At 45.1% G+C, this 21,526-nt stretch overlaps 4 protein-coding genes across 8 annotated transcripts; 3 read left to right on the forward strand and 1 right to left on the reverse strand.

Moving 5' to 3' along the window:
• Positions 1 to 10: 10 nt before the first annotated feature.
• Positions 11 to 8,233, reverse strand: LOC117140923 (kinesin-like protein KIN-7I). 2 transcript variants are annotated; one of them, XM_033304118.1, is made up of 12 exons: positions 7,935 to 8,233; positions 7,732 to 7,854; positions 7,328 to 7,674; positions 6,373 to 7,274; positions 6,111 to 6,275; positions 2,073 to 5,817; positions 1,872 to 2,006; positions 1,741 to 1,815; positions 1,427 to 1,684; positions 1,246 to 1,363; positions 693 to 1,186; positions 11 to 636 (listed from the first exon to the last, which is right to left on the reverse strand). In XM_033304118.1, exons 1-12 carry the CDS (start codon positions 8,071 to 8,073, stop codon positions 490 to 492), a joined length of 6,648 nt encoding a protein of 2,215 aa, XP_033160009.1. In that variant the 5' UTR covers positions 8,074 to 8,233; the 3' UTR covers positions 11 to 489. The 2 variants fall into 2 exon arrangements, with proteins under 2 accessions (XP_033160009.1, XP_033160017.1); XM_033304126.1 differs by lacking the exon at positions 6,111 to 6,275.
• A 1,022-nt stretch (positions 8,234 to 9,255) lies between these two features.
• Positions 9,256 to 17,375, forward strand: LOC117137371 (kinesin-like protein KIN-7I). 2 transcript variants are annotated; one of them, XM_033298777.1, is made up of 11 exons: positions 9,256 to 9,509; positions 9,590 to 9,712; positions 9,770 to 10,119; positions 10,173 to 11,020; positions 12,171 to 15,603; positions 15,665 to 15,937; positions 15,996 to 16,145; positions 16,202 to 16,453; positions 16,517 to 16,780; positions 16,838 to 16,958; positions 17,023 to 17,375. In XM_033298777.1, exons 1-11 carry the CDS (start codon positions 9,371 to 9,373, stop codon positions 17,106 to 17,108), a joined length of 6,039 nt encoding a protein of 2,012 aa, XP_033154668.1. In that variant the 5' UTR covers positions 9,256 to 9,370; the 3' UTR covers positions 17,109 to 17,375. The 2 variants fall into 2 exon arrangements, with proteins under 2 accessions (XP_033154668.1, XP_033154678.1); XM_033298787.1 differs by lacking the exons at positions 9,256 to 9,509; positions 9,590 to 9,712; positions 9,770 to 10,119; positions 10,173 to 11,020 and adding an exon at positions 11,278 to 11,750 and having other exon boundaries at positions 17,023 to 17,293.
• Positions 17,376 to 17,613: 238 nt separating this feature from the next.
• LOC117150346 (ataxin-2 homolog) lies at positions 17,614 to 19,438 on the forward strand. Of its 3 annotated transcripts, XM_033317195.1 has the most exons (4): positions 17,614 to 17,722; positions 17,986 to 18,077; positions 18,167 to 18,265; positions 18,347 to 19,438. In XM_033317195.1, the coding sequence occupies exons 1-4, from the start codon at positions 17,705 to 17,707 to the stop codon at positions 19,050 to 19,052; spliced, it is 915 nt and encodes a 304-aa protein (XP_033173086.1). In that variant the 5' UTR covers positions 17,614 to 17,704; the 3' UTR covers positions 19,053 to 19,438. The 3 variants fall into 3 exon arrangements, with proteins under 3 accessions (XP_033173086.1, XP_033173088.1, XP_033173087.1); XM_033317197.1 differs by lacking the exon at positions 18,167 to 18,265; XM_033317196.1 differs by lacking the exons at positions 17,614 to 17,722; positions 18,167 to 18,265 and having other exon boundaries at positions 17,962 to 18,077.
• A 448-nt stretch (positions 19,439 to 19,886) lies between these two features.
• LOC117141741 (lysosomal thioesterase PPT2 homolog) lies at positions 19,887 to 21,513 on the forward strand. Its single transcript, XM_033305365.1, has 5 exons — positions 19,887 to 20,105; positions 20,206 to 20,347; positions 20,410 to 20,517; positions 20,712 to 20,985; positions 21,053 to 21,513. The coding sequence occupies exons 1-5, from the start codon at positions 19,962 to 19,964 to the stop codon at positions 21,249 to 21,251; spliced, it is 867 nt and encodes a 288-aa protein (XP_033161256.1). The 5' UTR covers positions 19,887 to 19,961; the 3' UTR covers positions 21,252 to 21,513.
• The last annotated feature ends 13 nt before the right edge of the window (positions 21,514 to 21,526 follow it).

The following is a 21,526-nucleotide window of genomic DNA, read 5'->3' on the forward strand; positions in this document are numbered from 1 at the left end:
CGAGAGTATCTTTAGTTTTTATTTACCCGGTTTAGAGTTTTATTTGGTTCTAGACACTTTTTCCTCTCACTCTCGCCCAAATTTTGGCGCAAGGGGAGTGCAATAGATTGCATTTTTAGGCTTGAAATGCATTTATGGCTAATGCGATTTGGTTAAGACGTTAGAATAAAATATATTAGTTAAAGTCGTTACATAAGCAATATAAGTAGACATTCATGTGCTTAGAAAGTTATATAAATATTTATTGACATTACAATAAAGCCGCGTTATGAATACAATGTGTGTTTTACTCAAAATATGCGGATCCATTTAATTTGGTAATATTGAATACAATTTAATTAAAATATATACCTAACAAGAGACGTTTAAGTACAACACATTAAATACCATATATCTAAAAGATCGGAACTTTGTATGAACTCATATCAATGACACACAAAATTAAACTAAACCCAAACACATATGTACACAAATATAATACCTAGTGACTTATTTATCTAATGTAGCTGTTTCATATTTCGCGAGTTTTTCCCGCAGAGCATCCAAATCATCTTTTCGAATCGCCAAAATTCGTTTGGCGGATTCATACTTATTTTTGATTGTGGAAATTTCCCTCTTTAAGGACTCACACTGTGCCTGTAAGAATAATAATTAATATAAGAACTACTTGAGTAACGATGCAAAATAGTAACCTTCAATGCACTGGTTTGTCCGGCTGAGAGTGAGGTAATATTCGAGGTGTCACTGTTTTCGTTTTGCCTAAGTTTCTCTTCCAGATCCTTGATGAGATTGTAACGGGAGCGCAACAAGCGAACCGCATCCTGATACTTTATGTTCGTTTTCTCAAGGATTGCCTCAAGATCGGATTCCGTCTGAGTTTGAGCGGCTACGGTAGCAGGTTTAGCTGCATGTGCCATTTGATTAAATCCTGGTTCCTTGGAGGATGCCGTGGTGAGGTCATTAATCTTTGCATTAAGATCGTGAATCTTCATTTTAAGCCGTTTCTGCTCAACCTTTGCCTTGTCTTGCTCCTCAATAACTCGCTTCGTTAGTTGAGCATTCTCATCCTTCAGCGGATGATGGTTCAGCTCCATCTTTAGTGCCGTCACTTGACTCTCGCGAATGAAGAGCTCCCGCTGGCACTCCTTAAGCTTGCAATTCAGCTCCGCACAGTTGCAGTTGTTGTCTGAAATTGGATTCATTAAGTTGGAAACCCAGAGGAAATACTACTACTACTACTCTTACCAACGGGATCTGTCATGATGCCAAATTCCCGAACGTCGTTCCAGTAAGACTGCCGTCGCTCATCATGGACGCTGATTCGTCGATTCTTCCGTATCTCGCATTCAAAGGGAATCGATTTCTGCGAAAATGATAATACATTTAGATATCTATTATGGCTAGGGGGGTTTAAACATTGTTTTACCCTCGGCCCAGCATTCCGATCTAGACTTTTTCGCGGCGCAGGAGCACCTGGCGATTCGTTTGAGGCAATTGACTCAAAGGAAGCGTTATTTGGGTTAACTTTTTGTGCTTGCAACGTGGCTATTTCCGTCTCGAGCTTAGCCACAGTATCGTTCACAGAGCACAACTTTTCCTCGAGGTTGCGTTTGTCATCTAAAAGACTTGAGATCGTTCTGTCCATGCTTTCATTCTCAGACCGAAAACTGGCTTCCTTGGATTTCTAAAAATCATTTTATGAAATCATTTGAAAACCTAGCAAAAGGATATCACACTTACCAGAGTTGACCGAAGCTGCTCGCACTCGTTTATCAATTCCTGAACCTTACTTTCATTTCGCTCCTCTTTGGATTGCTAAAAGAAATCAATGAATAATTTTCTGTGAATGATCGTGTGAACTGCACTATTACCAAATCGAATCGTAGCTTTTCGCACTCCCTTGTCACTTCGTCAAACTTCTGTTGCCATCCAAGGTTTTTTTCCACCGTTTTCTCCAGTTGCTCTTTAGTTTCTTGCAGATCGAGTCGTATCAGGTCTGTGTTTTCCTTTAGGATCATTTCCGTGTTTAAGAAACATATTCAAATAATTTTAACACTAAGAAAAAAGCTTACCAGATCAGAGCACAGCCCCTCACACTTCTTTGTAAGTTCTGCAATTCTGTTGCGGCCCAGCTCCAACTCCTTGGTAAGCTCCGTGTATCTTTGATATATTTCTGATGTATTGTCTCGCAGCTGCTGTTCAAGGCTAGTTTTTTCTTCTTCCAATTTGACTAATTGTTCTTTTAGGGAGATACACACCTTACTCTCCTCATCCAGCATGTTCCGCAGGTTTTGGGAATTTCTTAGCTGTTCTTTGAGTTCTTCATTTCCGGACTCTAGCATATCTTTAGTTTCTTGCAGGGAATTGAGCTTCAAGATGAGCTCGTTTATGGATCCTTTTAGATTAGCCGCCTCACGTGTGAACTTTTCTGCCTGGTTTGCCATCCGCTCCTCGACATCTTTGAGCTGCGCTACCAGAGTCATTTGTTCCGTGCTCGCAGTTGCCTTTGCATCCATAGCGACCTTCAGTTCTTCGCGTAGCTCATTGATTTCCACATCTCGACTCGATATTCCCTTTTGGTAATCAATCAATTCCGTGTGCAGGCTCGTCACTTTCTTTTGCAAGTTTGATGACAGTTCATTTGCCTCGGCAAGAGAGATTTTTAGGCGTTCGTGCTGCGATACCAAATCGTCATAAAGAAGAACTTTATGTTGTGCCTTCTTCAAGACTTCTTCGAGATCGGTTATCTTGGAAGTAAATGTCTCGAGCTTAGTTTCGAAATCACACTTTTCCATCTCATTCCGCTTGCTTAGGACTTTCATTTTAGCTTGGAGTTCCTGAAGTTTATCCATGGTGCACGAATGCTCTGCATTAGCTTTTTGAATCTCTGATTCCAGGGACAACTTCTCCAGCCTACATTTATCCAAATCCAGAACCTGCTGGCCGCACTTTTCCTCGAGCTCAATGATCCTATTCTTTGAAGAGGCCACAATCAAATCCAGCTTTTTAATATGTGATTCTATTCCTAAACTGTTTTGATCTCGAGTAAGCGATTCCATTTGCAACTGCTCCTGCGCCTTGCTGCACTGCTTCTCCAATTCAATTTTGTCCATTGTTAATTTATTGACTGCCAAGTCCTGCTCAGCTTTTGTTTTCTCCAGCTCAGTAATGGTGTCTGACATGACTCGTCCCCTACTTATCATCTGCTCCAGTGTCTTTTCGACCTCCTCAAGCTTCGCGGCTGCCTTATCGCGCTCCTCTTTCGTTTGATTCAATTGCTCCATTAGGGTGGCTCTCACATCGCTTATTTCCGCTCTAAAGTCCTCTTCCATTTTGGATTGTTGGGAGCTAGCCTCAGCTAGCTTATCTTTAAAGGTTTCCCTGATCGTCTCCATTTCAGCCTGGTGCTGGCCAATCAAATTATTTCTTTCCTCCACAGCCTGAGAAATATTTTCTTTATGAGCAGATCTAAGCGCTTCCAACTCCGCCTGACAACGAACCGTAACGCTGGAGAGAATCTCCTCTACCTCCGATAGCTTATTTTTTAACTCGGCCACATTGCTCTCATATCGATCCTTAGTCTCCTGCAACTCAGCGTAGAACTTGGCTTGGTTCTCTTTCTGACTCGTATCAATCTCGCGCAGGAACTCCATTCGCAAAGCACTTATCTCATCGTCTTTTATTCTCCGCACATCGTGTAGTTCTTCTTTGGCTGCCATTAGCAATTGGTTAAGTTTCTCGATCTGACTATCATATTGGGAGGAAAGTAGCACTTGATCCGGCTTGGCCTCCGCGAGATTGAGAGATTCTGTCGCTTTATGATACTGTTCAACGAGCTGCGCGTTTTTCTTTTGAAGCTGATCGATAAGGCATAGGTCATCGGAGAGCTTCTGCGCCTGACGATCCAACAGTTCTTGTTTTTGCTTAGTATCCTCATCCAACTCGGCTAGCCTCACCTCCATCGATAAGCAGCGCTCACTCATTTCCTCAAAATCCGTTTGCAGTCTTGCTATGTTCCCGTCTTTCAACTGGATCTGCCTTAATTGGGTTTCAAGTTCAGCCTTTAGATCACAGACCTGTGACTGCAATTCTGTTATGGATGTCTTTAGCGTGGCGACCTCCTGTTCTCGTCTACTGGGAGTTGTAGGGCATCCTGGAAGGGTATCCTCGTCAGGTGGAACTCGGAGCGGACTCTCGCTCATTGAGCTCTCCCTTGTTACTCTATCTTGCAGCTCCTCGTACACCATTGTCATCTCCGCATTTTGTTTTTCCAGGGACTCGATCTGCCGCTGGTAGTCCTCAACCTTGTTTATTATAACGCTCTTTTCGAGGAGTGCCGACTCTAGGTTAGTCATCTGCTCTCGCATTTCGTTGATGGTTGCCTCTGTTGCCTCCATAAGCGCACTCTTCTCTTCGATTTCCTGTTCCAGCTGCGAAATAATATCAAGCAGTCGCTTCTCCTCTCCCACCCCTACATGTTCCTGGCTAAGTCGCTTTATCTGAAATCTGTGTCGCTTGAGAAAACCTTTGAGACAAATAGGTTCAGTTGCATCTGATTGACGATTGTCTTCCTCTATGTACTCAGCAGACTCAAGGCAAAGCTTAAGTCCTGGCTCGCTCTGATCCAGTTTCGTTTGGTGGGCTCTAAAGAGGCGACTGATGCCGGAATGATGCTGCAGCTCTATCTGTTGGATGGACTCAGATAGCTTAACAAACTGGTGTAGAAGGTTCCTGTCCAGGGTGACCTCCTGCTTCTGTTCGTCAAAATCGGAGCTTATACCGGAACTCATCATAGACACAACGTCAAGGCTCGTGGGTCGACGCTTTATCTCCTCTCGCAGGGCATCGTTCTCCTGGACGCTCTCCAACAGTTGATTGGAAAGGCAGTCGTATTCCCGCTGCATCTCTTCAAAGTTGGTCTCCAGCTCTGTGATTTTCGCTGTTAGTTCTTGATTTTCTATTCGAAGCTTTTCCATAGTAGATTCAGAGTTTTGGACTTCCTTAAGCATGTTTTGGGCCTCCTCCACTCGTTTATTGAGGGATGTGATATCGGCTTGAAACTTCGTGTTTTCATTTTGAAGCCGTTCAAACTCAGCGCTGGAGGCACTTCTTGCCCCGCGTTCCAACTGCTCGTACTCCTCCTGCAGCTTCTGGTATTTCTTCTGAACCATGTCGTGCTCGTCATGTAGGGTTTTGATGCCCGCTTGTTGAGCCTGCCACTGTTGGTCAAGAGCGTCGTACCTTTGTTGTCCAAAGTCGTTCTGGGATGCGGATAGCTCTTTCGAAAGTCGCTCGCAATCAGACGTCTTTTGGATAATCTCCGAGCTTGCCAGGTTAAAGGCCGATTCAATGCTATCTAACTTGTCGCGAACAGTGACGATCTCCAACCGGAGCTGATCACACTCGCATGAACTTTTCTTGGACTCTAAATCTGCAATCAGCTTCTCTAGTTCGGCACACTTGTTGCATATACTGTCGCCGGCGATGTCTTCCTGCTCTTGGGCAATGGAAAGCATGTGGTCCTCCTTGCTGTTCCGTAAGACATCGCGGGATAAAATGTCAAGGGACTTTTGAAGATTCTCTATAGTCGACTCCTTTTCTGAAAGGGCAGAGAGTAAGTCATCCACGCGAAGTTTCGATGATTTCTTGTGAGCCTCAAACTCAAACTCGAGGCCCACGGCCTCCTGATTTTCCACTTCCATTCTGCTCATAGTCTGCTTCAGAGTACTCAGTTTCTCTTCCAATTCGCTGATCTTTGAATTCGCAGCCTCATTGGCCGCTCTTAGGCTGGTTATCTCCTTTTGAAGATCATCATAACTATAAGATACACAAGAAGTAAACTATGTGTTAAACACTAAAACTATGATAAAATAAATCTAACAAACAGGTATTGCCGTGGAGTTCTATAAACAGCATTTAGTGTTAACAAACTGAAAGTGTTTTTTAAAATTTGTGTTTTCAACAAATTCAAGAATATAGCTGCACTTGTTTTTGAGATTAGTATGAATATGTATGTTAGATTTTGGGTTGAGTGGTTCAAGCACCAAAGTCCAGCAGGCACTATGTTTTGGACGACAGATTCCTTGACAGAAAACACCTCATTAACTCACCGCTCCTTTTCGGCTAATGACTCTTGCTCTAAATGATGCCGCTGTGCTGTAACCTCGGCCAGCTTTTCTTTTAAAACCTGCACCTCTTCGCACTCCACCTCAAAATGCTTCTCTAAGCTGGTGAACATTTGCAAGTCCTGGATCTCCTTTTTGATTTTATCCGTTCTGTGTTAGCAAACAAGTGCAGGGTCGGGGTATGTGGATGCGATTGTTATGTGATGAGTTTTATGGAGGATGATCAAAAGCGTGGAGAAGTACTTACGTTAAGGGGCCCTTGGGAGTGAGGGGCAGGTCTGGCAGTTGCCTGATGGTCAACATGGGTTTGAGGACATTTGGGCGAGGGGAGCCAAAGTCAATGCACTCTGCCGGGAGAAATTCCTCACTAATGGAGTTGCTATCGGTAGCGATATCCAGGGAACCCAAAATGTTTATAGTCTTTGGAATGTTGTCCCATCGTTTGCCGGCATTTGAAGTGGGAAAAAACACTGGTTTTGGAAGGTGGGAGGCCTTTGGAAATTGGCCAATTCGATCTTCAGTTGTGCCGGTCTCTGCTAGCTCCAAATGCGATCCCGATGCAGTGGGACACCAAGTACGGCGTCGCTTCTGCTGACCCTTGTCGCTCAGGGAGTGACCACAGATTATCTTGTGCATGTCGTTTTTTATTCGTCTCTCCAGATGCTCTACCTTTTGCTGGTTCTCGTTTTTGCGCTCTTCTTCGGCCAGCTTATCCTTAAGCACCTTTATTTCTCGCTCCAGCCGCTTCATCATTGTGGCGTCAGATACCATCTCGTTGACCTGCGGCTTAATGCGGATCTTCTTGGCTCGCGTGGCGAAACTAAGGGTAGACTGCGATTCCTCCATGATCGATGGTTTGATGGTGCAAATGATGGATGTGAATGCATTGCCGCCCAAAGAAGCCTGCAGAATGCGCGTCAGCTTGGAATCGCGGTAGCTGGTAAATTTATTGTCGGCGTTTTCCGACAGACTCTTGATAACGTTGCTGAGAAAAAGTAGGCTCTTGTTTATATGACCGCCCTCTTTGAGGCGCGCTCCTCGAGCACCAGTTTGGTCCGCACGCTCCGACCCAGCCAGATCCACCAGGTTCAGCACGCTTTGAATGACTGCGTCGTCATCGCTGTGGTCAGACTTTCGGGACTCGATGATCTGTGGGGTAAATATTGCAGATTATCGGAAAGATGATAGCAGGCTGCACTTACTATCTTGAAGATGGCGTGCGAACGGCTGGACCGCTCGTTCATGTTGGTCTCGCCTACGGTGCGCTCTTTATTGCCCAAGCATAGCAGGCGCAGGAGGTCAGCCTCGCTGGTTATGATGCACTCCTCGCAGTTCACATTCACAATCCCGTTGCCGGACTCGTGGATCTTGAGGTCCTGATTCTTCTTGTTCAGCAGATCGTAGATCTTCTCGTTGTAGATCTCGATGTAGCCCACGCGCAGCAGAAAGTCCCGCTCCGTCTCACTGGAGATCTGTTGGAAGATCTCCTTGGCGGCCAGCACCATGACGCCCGGATTCTGTTCATCGCCCATCATGGTGTACGTCTTGCCTGAAATGCATGCCCGGTTTTAGGTATACCGCCGCGTATATATAGCACAGTACCCACCCGACGACGTCTGGCCGTAGGCAAAAATAGTTCCGTTGAAGCCCTGCATGCAGGCGTGCACTATGTGCCTGGCCATCCGGTCGAACACGTCCTGGTTGCTGGCGCCCTCGTCGAACACATAGTCTGCCAGCGGAATGGAATGGTCATGAGATAAAGGTCTTGGGGATCAGGATACGCTCTCCGCTCTCTAGTTAACCACTCACCGAAGACATAGGGCTCCGCATGGCTGTCCGCCAAATGGATGGAGCGGCCTTCCTTCACTTGCCAGAGCGAAGTGAGCCCGGGCTCGCAGGGACGCACCTTGATGCAGACCTGGATGGAGCTGGCGTTCTTCGCAGACATCTTGGCGCCTTCTTTGTCTCAATGCTTTACGATAAACACAACGCAGTTCATAAACAAACATAAAAAGCAATGTTTACAGTGAACAAATAAATATCGACATCTTTCTTTCTCGTTAAATTCGAACAAATGCCGCTTTGCAAAATCAGGGACGGATCTGCTTCGATATCTTCGGGTGGCACTTACTGACTCGATAAGTAATCGGTTCAAATCGATTTTAATCAAAGTTCCGAATAGGGCTGCAAAAAAAAGAAACGCATTATGTTCTAATCCCACTGGGCTGCATTAACATTCCTGATCAACGGTCGCTACGGCATACTTATATTCTTAAAACGTTGTGTTCTTATTGGTAGGGCATGCTTACTAACGATTTCTTCGAAACACAAAACACGTGACCCAAAACTGTAAGTTCAAACAGAAAATACAACGAGGTCTTTAATACATGGGAATGATACCGTTTAAATTTCATATATGTTCGTAATTTTTCTTATTAATTCATAACATTCATTCATAGCACACCTATAATGTGGAAAATATTTGATCCCAAAAGAAATACGTAAATAAATTATAACTTAACTCCCTAAAGTAACCACAGTAATTTATATTTTCCATTATTGATTAATAATATTAATCATTAATAGTGGAAAACTGACATTATTATTCCAATGAAATTTCATGTTTATATCAGACAGTATTCTTCTGTATGCATTAAGCAATCCTCTTAGCTTTTGTCTGTCTGTAAGTAAGCCATTTGATTTAGCGGTCTTTATTATTTTGGATATATAGATAATAATATAGAGATATCACGAAATAGCTCGGATTCTTACCTCATAAATTCCCAAAAAATCCTCTTAAGCTTGTTACCATGTGAACTTAAGCTTGAAAATATGTGAACTTATTGTTACATGGAACCTTTTGACAATCCAATAAGAAATTACGAGAAAATAATTTCTGAAATTCATTGTTGACTTGAATGTGTTTTCTAGTTTTATCTAAAAACTCTGAATAGACTTTTACATACCTTTTTTCATAGAAACTTAGAATACTATCAAGTTTTATGTTCGAATCGTATTGGTATATATTTTCATATTCGCCGACATCTCCTTAAAACTTTTAAATTGAACTGGCTCGCGCCGATTTACTGGTTCCGTATTTCGATCTAGTTCGCTTCCGAAGCGGTAATTGTTCGAATTTATACAGAGAAAATAACATGTCAATCAAAGTAGCTTTTATAAAACGTTAGAATCTGTTTGTGTTCGTCCATCGTGCATGTCAAACTAGTTTCTTACAATTCGTAAAGATGTCTGCGAAGAACGCCAGCTCCATCCAGGTCTGCATCAAGGTGCGTCCCTGCGAGCCCGGGCTCACTTCGCTCTGGCAAGTGAAGGAAGGCCGCTCCATCCATTTGGCGGACAGCCATGCGGAGCCCTATGTCTTCGGTGAGTGGTTAACTAGAGAGCGGAGAGCGTATCCTGATCCCCAAGACCTTTATCTCATGACCATTCCATTCCGCTGGCAGACTATGTGTTCGACGAGGGCGCCAGCAACCAGGACGTGTTCGACCGGATGGCCAGGCACATAGTGCACGCCTGCATGCAGGGCTTCAACGGAACTATTTTTGCCTACGGCCAGACGTCGTCGGGTGGGTATTGTGCTATATATACGCGGCGGTATACCTAAAACCGGGCATGCATTTCAGGCAAGACGTACACCATGATGGGCGACGAACAGAATCCGGGCGTCATGGTGCTGGCCGCCAAGGAGATCTTCCAACAGATCTCCAGTGAGACGGAGCGGGACTTTCTGCTGCGCGTGGGCTACATCGAGATCTACAACGAGAAGATCTACGATCTGCTGAACAAGAAGAATCAGGACCTCATGATCCATGAGTCCGGCAACGGGATTGTGAATGTGAACTGCAAGGAGTCTATCGTAACCAGCGAGGACGACCTCCTGCGCCTGCTCTGCATGGGCAACAAGGAGCGCATCGTGGGCGAGACCAACAACAACAACATGCGGTCCAGCCGTTCGCACGCCATCTTCAGGATAGTGAGTGCTAGATTCTTGTATTAATCATATAATATGCAAGATTATTTCTACAGATCATTGAGTCCCGAAAGTCTGACCACAGCGATGACGACACCGTAAAGCAGAGCGTACTGAGCCTGGTGGATCTGGCTGGATCAGAACAGGTGGAACACGCGGATGCCCTAGGCCACGCATCCAGCCTCATGATTTTTCGCAACTTGGTTAAGAGCCGCTCCGAGAACGTGGATATCAAGCCGAATAGCTTTCGCGATTCGAAACTTCCGCGCATCATGCTGCCTTCGCTGGGTGGAAATGTTTTGACCTCTATCATCTGTACAATTACACCATCGTTCGTGGAGGAGTCGTCATCCACTATAAGCTTCGCCACGTGTGCCATAAAAATTCGCTGCCAGCCGCAGGTCTGCAAGATGGACTCTGAATCCACGATGATGGGACGACTTGATCGCGGGATCTGTATGTTGAAGAAAAAGCTTGCTGAGAAGAAGATCAAGAATGAGAGCCAGCTGGTATTGCAGGAACTGGAAGGTCGCATCAAGCGCGACAAGCTGAAGATCATTTCCAGCGCCTCGCTTAACGACTATCGCCTCCAGAAGCGTCGTCGTACTTGGACTTTATCCGCCTCAGGCTCAGAAGGCGACTCTCCTTTTCCCGCATTGCCTGAGCCAGAGGAATCCCGTCTTCCGCGTCCTTCGAAACTGACTAACCTGCCGAAACCCAACACCACTCATTCTCAGCGACGGGAGATAGCTCCCAAAACCAAAGGCATTTATAAAGCCCCTAAGGAGAAAACGTTTCAAACGGATAATATGGACACCATGCCTGGCCAGGCGAAACAAAGGGAGACGGCGAGCAGAATTCCTTCAGTAATGATGCCAAAAAAGGATCAGGAGTCAGTGCCTAAGTATGTAAATTTATTAATTATTTATTTTACTTTGTATCTAGAGTTATAAAAAGATCAAAATGAGTTAAACAAACGAAACTACATAGTATTCTACGCAACTTACTTTAAGTTAGCGCATTTTGAACATGCCAACTCACCTCTGGCGCGCACTCACCTGACACCTCAACTAAAAACGAGGTGGAGACGAGCGCGAGCTCTTCTACTCGGCTGTCTTCTCGCGCGGTCTTCGCTCGCTCTTCTCGCTTTCTCGCAGCAGTTGCAGCGAAGAGGGCAAGCTGGCTCCACTCGGAGTGCGATCGCGAAGAAATCGAAAACAAAACAAACGCCAACGCAAATAGCCGTCGAGAAGGAAAGATTTCTGGGGGAGAATCCGGGAGCGGAAAGAGGCGAGGCGACGGCTGATGTGAGCCAGTTTTGCGAATAGACTCGGCTGGATGCGATGTGACGCCCCAGCTACGATCGCTTTGTGGCCCTGGGAGCGCGATAAGGCAGTCAGCCGATCGACAAGCCAGTTAACTGGCCAACTTCTTGATAATTTGATCGCTGGAATTCCGCAATGCGCATTGTATTTGCCGCTGTCCGTCAGTCAGCACGCTTTTCCTCCGCCCATCGCTCTCGCGCTCCTCCGCCTATCGTCTTGGGTGATCGATGACGTCGGCCCTACTGCCGATCCACCAACGTTATAGACTGTGATGTAACGCATATAGATTGGCTAACCGAAACCGAGAGAGTAAGTGAGTGAGTGAGTGACTTGGGTGAAAGATCTGCATCTACCAACCTACACAGACAACTGCGCTCGAAATAAAAGCACAGTGCAGTTGCACTTCTGTTTAGTTTGCCAAAATAAACAATTTGTGAAAAGGTGTTTGGATTTGTATCTTTAAAAAACGCTTCTATTTCTCTGACCATGTTCGCGTAACCCACACATATCACCTGGTGCAACTTCAACTTGAATGCCGCCAGCTGCTTCTATTTTTAGTGGTATTTTGTGAACGCCGGATTCCCTCGGACAGCACCCATTTAGATAGCAGAGTAAACTATTTTTCGTAGCCAGGCGCGCACTGGAATTATAAATAGAGTTAAAGTATATTTATGGAGTTCCTGAATTTACGTATTCATTCAAGTCTTTCAATTTTCCCCTCAATTACAGCTGCGATGCCCTGCAGATCGAGATCTCTGCTCTTACTGCATCCAACCAGGTAGCAAAGGAGACGATCGAGAAGTACGAGGAGCAGGTGAAGAGGCTAAAGGAGACAATTGAGCGGCTGGAGATGGAGAACGGCAAGGCAGTCAATTTAGGGGAGCAATTCGAAACACACAAGGCCAAGTCCAAGCAAATGAAGGAAGAACTTCTCTCCTCCATCTTCGAGAAAGATTCGACCATAGAAAGCCTGCAACAGTCCCTTAAGGAGCTTTCTCGGGATGTGTTGCGAAACAGCAAGGAGGATTTCATGCGAGCGATGTGCCCCGAGCTTGAGTCCAGCTGCGAGCGGATCTGCAACAAGTGCCTGGAGTTGGAGCGGCTACTGCCCATAGCGAGTGCCTCAGGACTGGAATCAATCGCCTGCCAGTGTGATCAGTTGCGATCGGAGATTGCTGACACCCGTATCAAGTTGGAAAGTATGCAGTCTGCTTTCAGTCAAGCAAGCTGTGAGGTTTCACAAAAGACCACTGATTGCAAACGGCTCTCCGAACAGATATCCACAGCGCAGGATGATTTTGGACAATTGCAGGAAAAGTACAACAATCTGGAGCATAAGTTGTCTAGTCAACAGCTGGCCATTGGTACCATGCAGGCTGACTACACTTCTATACAGCAAAGGTACCTGCAGCTGCAGGAGGAGTATAAACATCTGGAACTCAGATCGGATGAACAGTGCCAGCAGCTGCAGGACGAAAATTCGAAACTGCAAGCCGAGATTGGAACTCTCAAGGAGCGAGTGGAGGAGGTCCAGAGTAAGCTATTGGAAGTTCCCAATCCGGGTTCTCATCCAGGAGAGATGGAGCTGCAAAATCGACAGCTGAAGAAGCGCCTCTCCGAGTTGGAATCGGAGTTGAACGAGATTAGACGGAATTACGATTGTCTATCCACCCAATTGATGGATAGTATTCAAGAGAGCGATGTACTCCGAGAGGAGCTCAAGCAACTAACAACGAACGGCGATTTGGAATCCATAAAGAATTCGGGTGTAACCGCTGAGTGCAGTGATCCGCAAAACGACTTGGACAGTGTTCTGCTGCAACAGTTCGCCAAGCTGTCGAAGTCCATCCAACAGATTGAGCTCAGCGACTACTACGGTGGCAGACGCCTCTTTATATACAACCATGCGGAACAGGATCAAAGTGTGCCAAGCTTCAAACTGTGCCTTGAGCCTGCTGAGTATTTAGAGGGTGATGGTAAACAGCAGGACTCGGTATTCCTTAAAGGCTCTCAGATTGTCAAAATAAATCAGGAACAGAATTGTGTGAAAGAGGAAGACCGAATGCGTGATATCATTTTCCAACTGAAACAAGAAGTTGACGAGAAAAAGAATCTAATTGAGGAGGAGAAAGGAGTTATTGACAAATTGCGTGCCCAAATTACCAGCCTGAAACAAATCGAAACTGTAGTAAATCAAAATGCCAAGACAAAAATATTGTGCGATGAGTTGCAGACTGAAGATAACGTACAGACCACAATGAAGCAAAGTCTTTTAAGTATCCCGCATGGCGACGATACCATTATGGGGCTTCCAGCGTCTTCCGCTAACGAGCAGGAATCGCACGAAGTCCTTACTCTCAAGACATCCCTTGCACATCTGAAGTCCAAGGTGTGTGAACTTCAGAAAAAACTTGAAAATCAGTCAGAGGACGAAAAAATGTCCGAACTGCAGGCGGATATTGGAGAAATAAGCGAGCGTTGCTTATCCATGGAACTGAAGCTTGCAGACTTTGTAAATTGGCAGGCGCAGGAGTTGCGCCCTGTAGATCAGCTTCAAGAAAGCGGTGCAGAACTACAGCACAGCAGCACCACAGCTGAAGAATCTCTAAAATTGGAGAAACCAATCCAGGAAAAAACTGATCGAACTCTTACCACCGAATACGAACGCCGAATCGAGCAACTTGAAGAATCATTACAAAGAGCACAAGAGGAATTAAGAATTCTGGAGAAGCGAAAGACAGATGAGAATAAAAGCCTTCAGCTTGAGTACATGGCGAAAATTGAGACGAGCGAGAATGAAAACCGCTCCAAATTCCGTGCATACTGCCTGGAATTGGAGGAAACCAAGAAACGCTACGAAGAGCAGCTAGAGCAGGCCAGTGAAAAGCTTACTAGTGTTACGACTCAGTGTCAGGCGGATTTGGATGTCATTAAAGGATCTCTTCAAGAAAAGATTACTCAGGCCGAGAAGGAAAGAAATGAATTGGCTGCCCGACACAAGGCAGAGCTTGAAAAAATCAATGAAACGCTGAAGGAGAAGGAATCTTCTTACAAGGAGAAACTAAGCCAAGCGGAGGAGGAGCGAGATAAGGAAGTTTCTATTCTTGAGGCGTTGCGAAACACAATAGCAGAGCTGCATAAAACGAATTCTAAACGGGAAGTGGAACTCGAGGGAGTAAAAATGGAAAAGAGCCAACTGAAGGAGCTGTACGACAAAAGCCTGTTGGAGCTAAAAGAACTCCAACGCACTGCCGACCAGAAAAGTTCGGATTTGCTGGCAGGCTCGTCGAAGGAGAACATCGATGAGCTGCAAAGGAAGTGCGATCAATATGTTCTGGATTTGGAGCTGTTGAGGGGCGAGAAAGCAGAACTGCTATCGGAGATCCAGAAAATCAACGCACAGCACTCGAAGACCCTAAAAAAACTTGAGGAAATCGAAGCGGAAATGATTACTCTAACCACTCAAAAGGATTTGGAGAGGTGTGAGATTAAAGAAAAGCTGGAGACTTTCGAGTCAAAGGAAGCAGATCTCAAAGAAGCTCTGCACTGTGCCCAGCTCAGGTTTCATGCCTACGATGAGCTGGTGTGCGAGCACGAGCGGCTAAAAGGCTGTCTTTCGGATTCAAATAAGATGTCGGCAAATCTGCAGAAGAAAGTCGCGGATTTGCAGGCTGAACTGCTTTCTTTACAGGAGGGAATTTCTGGCCGAGATTCAGAGATTAAAAAGCTTCGCGCTGAGCTTAAGGACGCCCTTGATGAAAATGCAACTGCGAGAAAAGCAAAAGTAGACCTGGAAAATAGTCTTAGAGAAGTACAGGAAAATATGTCTACCCAGGCAGGTGAGGTTAAACGAAAGATTGCCAATCTAAAGGGATCAGTGGACGAGCTTCAGATTAAACTGAAATCTCTCCAAGAAGTAAAAGACAATCTAGATTCTGAAAATGAAAAGCTTAAAATAAAGCTAAAAGATGCTCAGAATCTACAGAACAAAGTGGATAAGGAGGAAAAGATCAATTCCTCTCTACGAGAAGATTTGGGCAAACTGGAAGAAACCAAACTCGATCTCGAAGAGCAGCTTCGAGCCAAGAAAGTAGAATTCGATCGCCGATCCAAGGAGCTTGGGGAACTGACCCAGGAGTGCGGAAATATACGGTCCCATCTGGTAAGTTTTACTTATTTAACGCCTTTACTTTTTTATTCTATTCTGTTATATTCTATACCAGGCAGCTCAATCTAATGATTTCCTGAAAGAAAAGGAAACTTTGAACTTGACTATATCCAATCTTCAGTTGCATTATCAGCAATTGGGCGAAAAGCTAACCATTCTTAGAGAGAAAGATAAATGCCAATGTCAGCTTAAAAAGAAACTCGAATCTCCGCTAGAAACCTCGAAGGATCATCTATCAAACAAAGCAGCAGCAAATAATTTAAATCTCCAAATGAAGAAGGATATTCTTGATCTCACAAAAGAGTGCGAGATCTTACGTTCCGATCTGGTAAAAATTATTTTAATCTATCTGGTTGATTACAATATAGTTAATTACAATTTTTCAGCAACCCAAAAATGAATGTTTCCGAACGCAGAAGCAACTGTTGGATAAAACAATTTCTAATCTAAAGGAGGAAAACCGCAAGATGGAGGAAAAGTTTAGTACGGTTAACAAGGCGCTAAACGAGGATTGCGAAAAGCTCCGTTCAACATTGGTAATATTAGATTGGTCTTTGTAGGTTATTCGGTCGCTAATGAAATATTTATTTAGAAATCAAAGGAACTAATAATGCAACAGAATAGACAAGAGTTAGAGGAAAGGCTGACTGATATTAATGAGAAGAATGGGAACAACGCGCGACTTGTGGCCCAGTTGAACTCCAATGAAGCCGCCTTGAAGTCACTCCGAGAGGACTCGATTAAGCAAAGTTTAGCCATTGAAGCGGCCAATAAAAGAAGCCTCGAGATGGAACAGAAGGCTGATAAACGTGCAAGGGAGTACGAAGAACTACGATCAACTTTGGTAGAATAATTGCAATCAAGGCGGTTATAAAATAGCTAAATGTTTTCTCCCTAAATCGCCTAGAAAACCAGGGAAATCCATTTTCGATCCGAGAAGGAACGCATGGACGGCACCATCTCCAGCCTGTTGGAAGACAAGCGTAATCTTGAGGAGAAGGTGTGCACAGTCACCGAGCTCCTGGCTAAGCTTGAGCGCAAACACGCGCAAAAAGTGAACGGAGGCGATGTCTCATTTGAGTTGAATTCTTCGAATGGATCGCCCACTCCTGTAGCTGTTCCGGCAACAAAGAAGCCCCTGGGCTGCAATTCGGCTGACAGTGTGCCAAAGGTACGTATGAACTTCTAAATTCCAAGTAATAATTTTTTTTTTATATTACTCGTAAAGAAATCCATCAGCTTAGACACTGCGGAGCGGAAGAATCGACGGATGACGGCGTACGATGAGCACCGTAAGCAGTTTTGCTGGAACGACTTACGTAACGGCGGAACTACGACCGTTCCTGTGGGTAAGTAAGGTTTGTTTGGCCGCGAGATCTTCTAATCCTTTTGTGGTTTTAACTAATATTGCAGATGGCAATTGCCACTGCGAGCAGCTGAGCTGCAAACAAAGACTGAGTTCGGACTGGAGGCAAAACGATGATAAAAAAGATGATTAAAGTTGTCCGAGTATTAGGGACTTTTTTGTTAGGTGTTATCTTGCAAACGGTGGAATTCCACATCATATAGTTTTCTATTTATATTTATGTCCTAAGTAACTGTCAAATATTATCAATACAAAAATTAAATACAATTAAATACAAAATAAAAACAAACGTGATCATAGTATTTAAATTGAAATCTGTATTAAGTTGGTTTTTGTTTGTTTAATAGTTAAATTCGATAAAAAGTTAAATATTGCTAGTTAAGTAATGTATCCTCTATAATGTGTAATAATATTTTGTTTATATGTATAGCATTGAATAAACTATTTACATTTTCATAATGTTAAAATAAGATTCGCATAATTTATTGGTTCGAATAATAAAAGACAAAAATTACTTAAATGTAAGACTAAATAAGCTTAACGCTTCTTGTTTGAATTCCCGATTGCACCAATCGATAAGTCGATAGTTGCGCAAATACATATTCCAGTGCTGTGCATTGGAAAATTGAGGGCCGCTTGAGTGTTGTGTACGGCATCAGTGTTGGATAGCTGCGGACGCAAAACTACGTAAAATTACGACAAAAAAACAGCGCCCCGCGAAAAAAGGCCATGAACTCGGCAATCAAGGTAGGTTCAGCCGCTCCGCCACATCCGCCGGCTGCTCCGCACGCGTTGATCCCGTCGCCACCGCCTCCGCGCGTTGCAAGCGAGAAAAAGGCGGCGCGGGAGAGAGCCGAGAGTCATTCGTTTGTCTCACTCCTGCGAGTGGGAAATTTGTTGTTCCACCGTGAGTGGGTTGGCGGGCGGTGGGCAGGGGCGGTGCGTTTGTTTTGAATTTGCACGCGGTAACAACAAACTGACTCCGGATGCAAATCCGCATGCACTTGCAGGTGGGGGAGATATTCACGGCCGCCGGACAGGCGTTCAGCAGACTGGGCGATCTAACCATGCAGCTGCATCCCAATGCGGAGTCGCCATCGGGGTAAGTTGATTCTGTGCGTTGGAGTCGCGAAATTTGTGGACACTAATCGGAGTGTTTCTGTGTGCCTTGTTCCCTCGCCACGGCTGCAGGAAGTGGACGGACGAGGAGATCGACATGCTGCACTCGTCCATAATGCGCTTCTCAGACGACCTGACCAAGATCAGCCTAAGCATCAAGAACCGCACCGTGTAAGTGATCCTGTGCTCCTGGCGAGGGAACCGGCTGCCCAGTGTGTCCGTGCTAGTTTTAATTGACCTTCCCCATTGCAGCTCCCAGATCCGCCAGGCGCTAAAGAAGAAGGCCTTCGAGGACGCCGGCATTCCCGCCAAGCAAGTGCCCGTCCAGCAGGTGCAACACGTTCTCCAGACGCTGCCACAACAGCAGCCGCAGCAGCCCCTCCAGCAGCCACCTCCTCAAGTATTCAAGTCACAGCCCATCGTGCAGCACGTACAGCTGGTGGCGCAGCCAAAGCAGATCATCCTGCATCCACAGTCCACAACTACGACGGGCACGACGGTGACCGTTAAGCAGTACCAGCAGATGCAGAAGGCTGCGGCATTAGCGGCAGCCCAGGCTGCAGCCTCGACGGCCAACAACACGCCCACCATCACGGAGAACATCATTATCCAGCAGCCCACTTCGACAACGGCGACAGTGGTGCAGCAGCCACATATGGTGTCCACCTGCTCGTCGACGCAGATCGTGGTGCCCGTTGTGTCGGCAGTGTCCACTGCTCCAACAGTACTCTCGCCCACGGTGGTGATTGCCGACGATGTGGTTAGCACCTCCAATCCTCCAGCGGCAGCGGCGACAGCAGGATCGCCAGCAGGGGCGCCAGCAGGCTTAAAGTGCGGACCAGACGTGTCCATGACCCTCAATCGCATCAATGTCCAGGAGAACGAGGTGGACGTGGAGGAGTGCCTGCCCGCTGAGGTGGTCAAGCTGGACTTTGTCAGCGAGGAGGTGGCCGGGTGAGGTTCGAGCCCTCGGAACGGGCTGGACTTCTTCTACTAGACCTCCGGCCGCAGAACGAATCACGTAACTTGGAACAGAACCGCTACAAATCCAGATCGAGAACTCTTAAGCAAAAAGGTTGAGATGCCGCCCTAGCCCTAAGCCTAAACTGTTAAGTGTTGTCATATTTGATATACCCTGAAATCACCTTGTTCCGGGCCCCGGATGACAAATGAATTGTGCGATGTGGAGGAGGAGTCTGTGGATCGCCAGCCACAGAGCGTAGATATTAATTGCGGTGCGTGTATGCCGCCTAGACTTAAATTTACGCAAGACACAATAGTGCAAAGTACATAACGACGATCGTGTAAGTTGAGAGTGAATAAACGAGCATTATTTTAAGATTCGGCGATCTCTCGGTTTTTATTGGAGTTATTGGAGCCTAAGGAGCGTAGAGATTTAGTTTTTTGCAATGGCATCTACAATATCATTGTTGTAATTTGTACTTCATACTTTTATTTTGATCAGACTGTATTATAAAAGCATACATATTTAATTATATTTTAAAAGTACCCAATGCGAACTCTTGTGTTTCTAATGGTCCGCTAAATTATATTGGATTTTATCTTTATTTTAATGTGTGCATCCAATTTATTGGAACTATTTTATAAACCTTTCCTCTTGAAAGCACACCTCGTTTTTTAAATTCATCATCCAATTATTGTATAGTTTGTTGTGTTTCATTTAAATTTCAAATGCATTTTCAAATGCCGCTCTGCTCATAATTGCGCTCGCAACACATTGCCATTCGCATGTCGGATTTTAATCCGCACTTTTAGAATTTTCAAAGCGGGTAGCAAGAAGAAGAGCAGCTAATAAAGATACGGATACATCAACAACAACAGTCGGAAATCCATTGTTCCCCACAAAATGAGACTTCGTTTGCAAGTCCTGGTGGCCCTGGTAACCTGCTCGTCCATTACCGGCTCACTGGCCTACAAGCCGGTGGTCATCCTCCATGGAATTCTATCCGGAGCCGAATCGATGGCCTCTCTGGTCCGGGAAATCAAAGAGGTTTGTTATTCGATTCCCCTTGTTATTGTTTACAGAGCCAAGGTCGAATGCGACGCAAACAACGCAGTAGCACTGATAGACTCATTTTGTCCGTTTGTAGTTTCATCCTGGTACCATCGTCTACAACTGCGACAAGTTCAGTGGATGGTACAGCTTGGAGAACGCCTGGCGACAGGTCGATCAGGTCAGGGATTACCTCAACGAGGTGGGCAAACTGCATCCAGAGGGCATCATTGTGCTGGGTAAGCCAGTCTATCCTCATAGGGGTATTTTCTACTATTTACCAATACTATGCCTTTTTTAGGATATTCGCAAGGAGGCCTCTTGGCTCGGGCGGCCATCCAAAGTCTGCCCGAGCACAATGTGAAGACCTTTATATCTCTATCCTCGCCACAGGCGGGGCAATACGGCAGTAAGTGAGATCAAAGTTCAATTCAATGAGTAAATTCTTTTAATATATATGCATTACTGCGTCACCTTTTTGAAGTTTACAAGAAACAAATATATTATGTAACCGTTTTTGAAAATTTCGCAGTGGGGTTAGAATTCAAAGGGATCACAATGGTTCAAGTTTTTATTTTAACTCTAGCTTGGTTATACTTTCAGCTAGCTTCCTGCATCTGATATTTCCCGATTTGGCAGCCAAGACAGCCTTCGAGTTGTTCTACTCGCGCGTGGGACAGCACACCTCGGTTGGTGGCTACTGGAACGATCCGCAGAGGCAGGATCTCTATCTGCAGTACAGCGAATTCCTGCCACTGATCAATAATGAGAAGAAGACCTCCAACTCCACTTCCTTCAAGATGGGAATGGTGCGGCTGAATAAGTTGGTGATGATCGGCGGACCCAACGACGATGTGATTACACCGTGGCAATCAAGGTATGGTTTACTTAGTCGGATAATAACAAAGGTCAAAGTATAACCACATATGTATATATTTCCTCAGCCACTTTGGGTACTTCGACGAAAATATGGATGTGATTCCTTTTATTAGGCGACCGATTTTCACCAGCGACTCCATTGGCATCAGGACGCTTCAGGAGGCCGGCAAGCTCATCATTGTGGTCAAACCCCATGTTCATCATCTTGCCTGGCACACGCGAAGGGATGTCATCCACGAAGTGATATTTCCATATCTGGACTGAACAAAAAACCAAAACCAAATAACTAAACTAAGCGATCAAACGGCTGTGATCGGAAAGACGGACAAAGGCTCACTCTCATCAATAAGAATTAATGTGAAGTTGCTGGCTCGGTAATTAGGCTACAAACATGATCTTTTATTGGTAACTAAGCTATATATTTTTAAAACCGCCTGCGTCTTGCAGGAGAGATTTTTACAAACTCATATACTACTTGTAAATAGGCAAATAAAGTGAAACTAGCTATTTTTAATTTGCAATTTCACAGATATATATTT

This window comes from Drosophila mauritiana, chromosome 2L (assembly GCF_004382145.1).
Source record: "Drosophila mauritiana strain mau12 chromosome 2L, ASM438214v1, whole genome shotgun sequence".
Taxonomy (NCBI): domain Eukaryota; kingdom Metazoa; phylum Arthropoda; class Insecta; order Diptera; family Drosophilidae; genus Drosophila; species Drosophila mauritiana.

What these genes read in the sequence shown, in the direction of transcription:
- LOC117140923 (XM_033304118.1), bottom strand. Translation starts at nt 8,073, where the DNA reads ATGTCTGCGAAGAACGCCAGCTCCATCCAGGTCTGCATCAAGGTGCGT. An exon ending in AAAAGCTACGATTCGATTTG is followed by an intron (nt 1,816 to 1,871) that starts GTAATAGTGCAG and finishes GATTTCTTTTAG; the next exon opens with CAATCCAAAGAGGAGCGAAA. An exon ending in AGCAGCTTCGGTCAACTCTG is followed by an intron (nt 1,685 to 1,740) that starts GTAAGTGTGATA and finishes AATGATTTTTAG; the next exon opens with AAATCCAAGGAAGCCAGTTT.
- LOC117137371 (XM_033298777.1), top strand. Translation starts at nt 9,371, where the DNA reads ATGTCTGCGAAGAACGCCAGCTCCATCCAGGTCTGCATCAAGGTGCGT. An exon ending in TGCGGAGCCCTATGTCTTCG is followed by an intron (nt 9,510 to 9,589) that starts GTGAGTGGTTAA and finishes TTCCGCTGGCAG; the next exon opens with ACTATGTGTTCGACGAGGGC. An exon ending in AGATCTTACGTTCCGATCTG is followed by an intron (nt 15,938 to 15,995) that starts GTAAAAATTATT and finishes ACAATTTTTCAG; the next exon opens with CAACCCAAAAATGAATGTTT.
- LOC117150346 (XM_033317195.1), top strand. An exon ending in AATGCGGAGTCGCCATCGGG is followed by an intron (nt 18,078 to 18,166) that starts GTAAGTTGATTC and finishes CCACGGCTGCAG; the next exon opens with GAAGTGGACGGACGAGGAGA. An exon ending in AGCATCAAGAACCGCACCGT is followed by an intron (nt 18,266 to 18,346) that starts GTAAGTGATCCT and finishes TCCCCATTGCAG; the next exon opens with CTCCCAGATCCGCCAGGCGC.
- LOC117141741 (XM_033305365.1), top strand. Translation starts at nt 19,962, where the DNA reads ATGAGACTTCGTTTGCAAGTCCTGGTGGCCCTGGTAACCTGCTCGTCC. An exon ending in TGGTCCGGGAAATCAAAGAG is followed by an intron (nt 20,106 to 20,205) that starts GTTTGTTATTCG and finishes GTCCGTTTGTAG; the next exon opens with TTTCATCCTGGTACCATCGT. An exon ending in AGAGGGCATCATTGTGCTGG is followed by an intron (nt 20,348 to 20,409) that starts GTAAGCCAGTCT and finishes TGCCTTTTTTAG; the next exon opens with GATATTCGCAAGGAGGCCTC.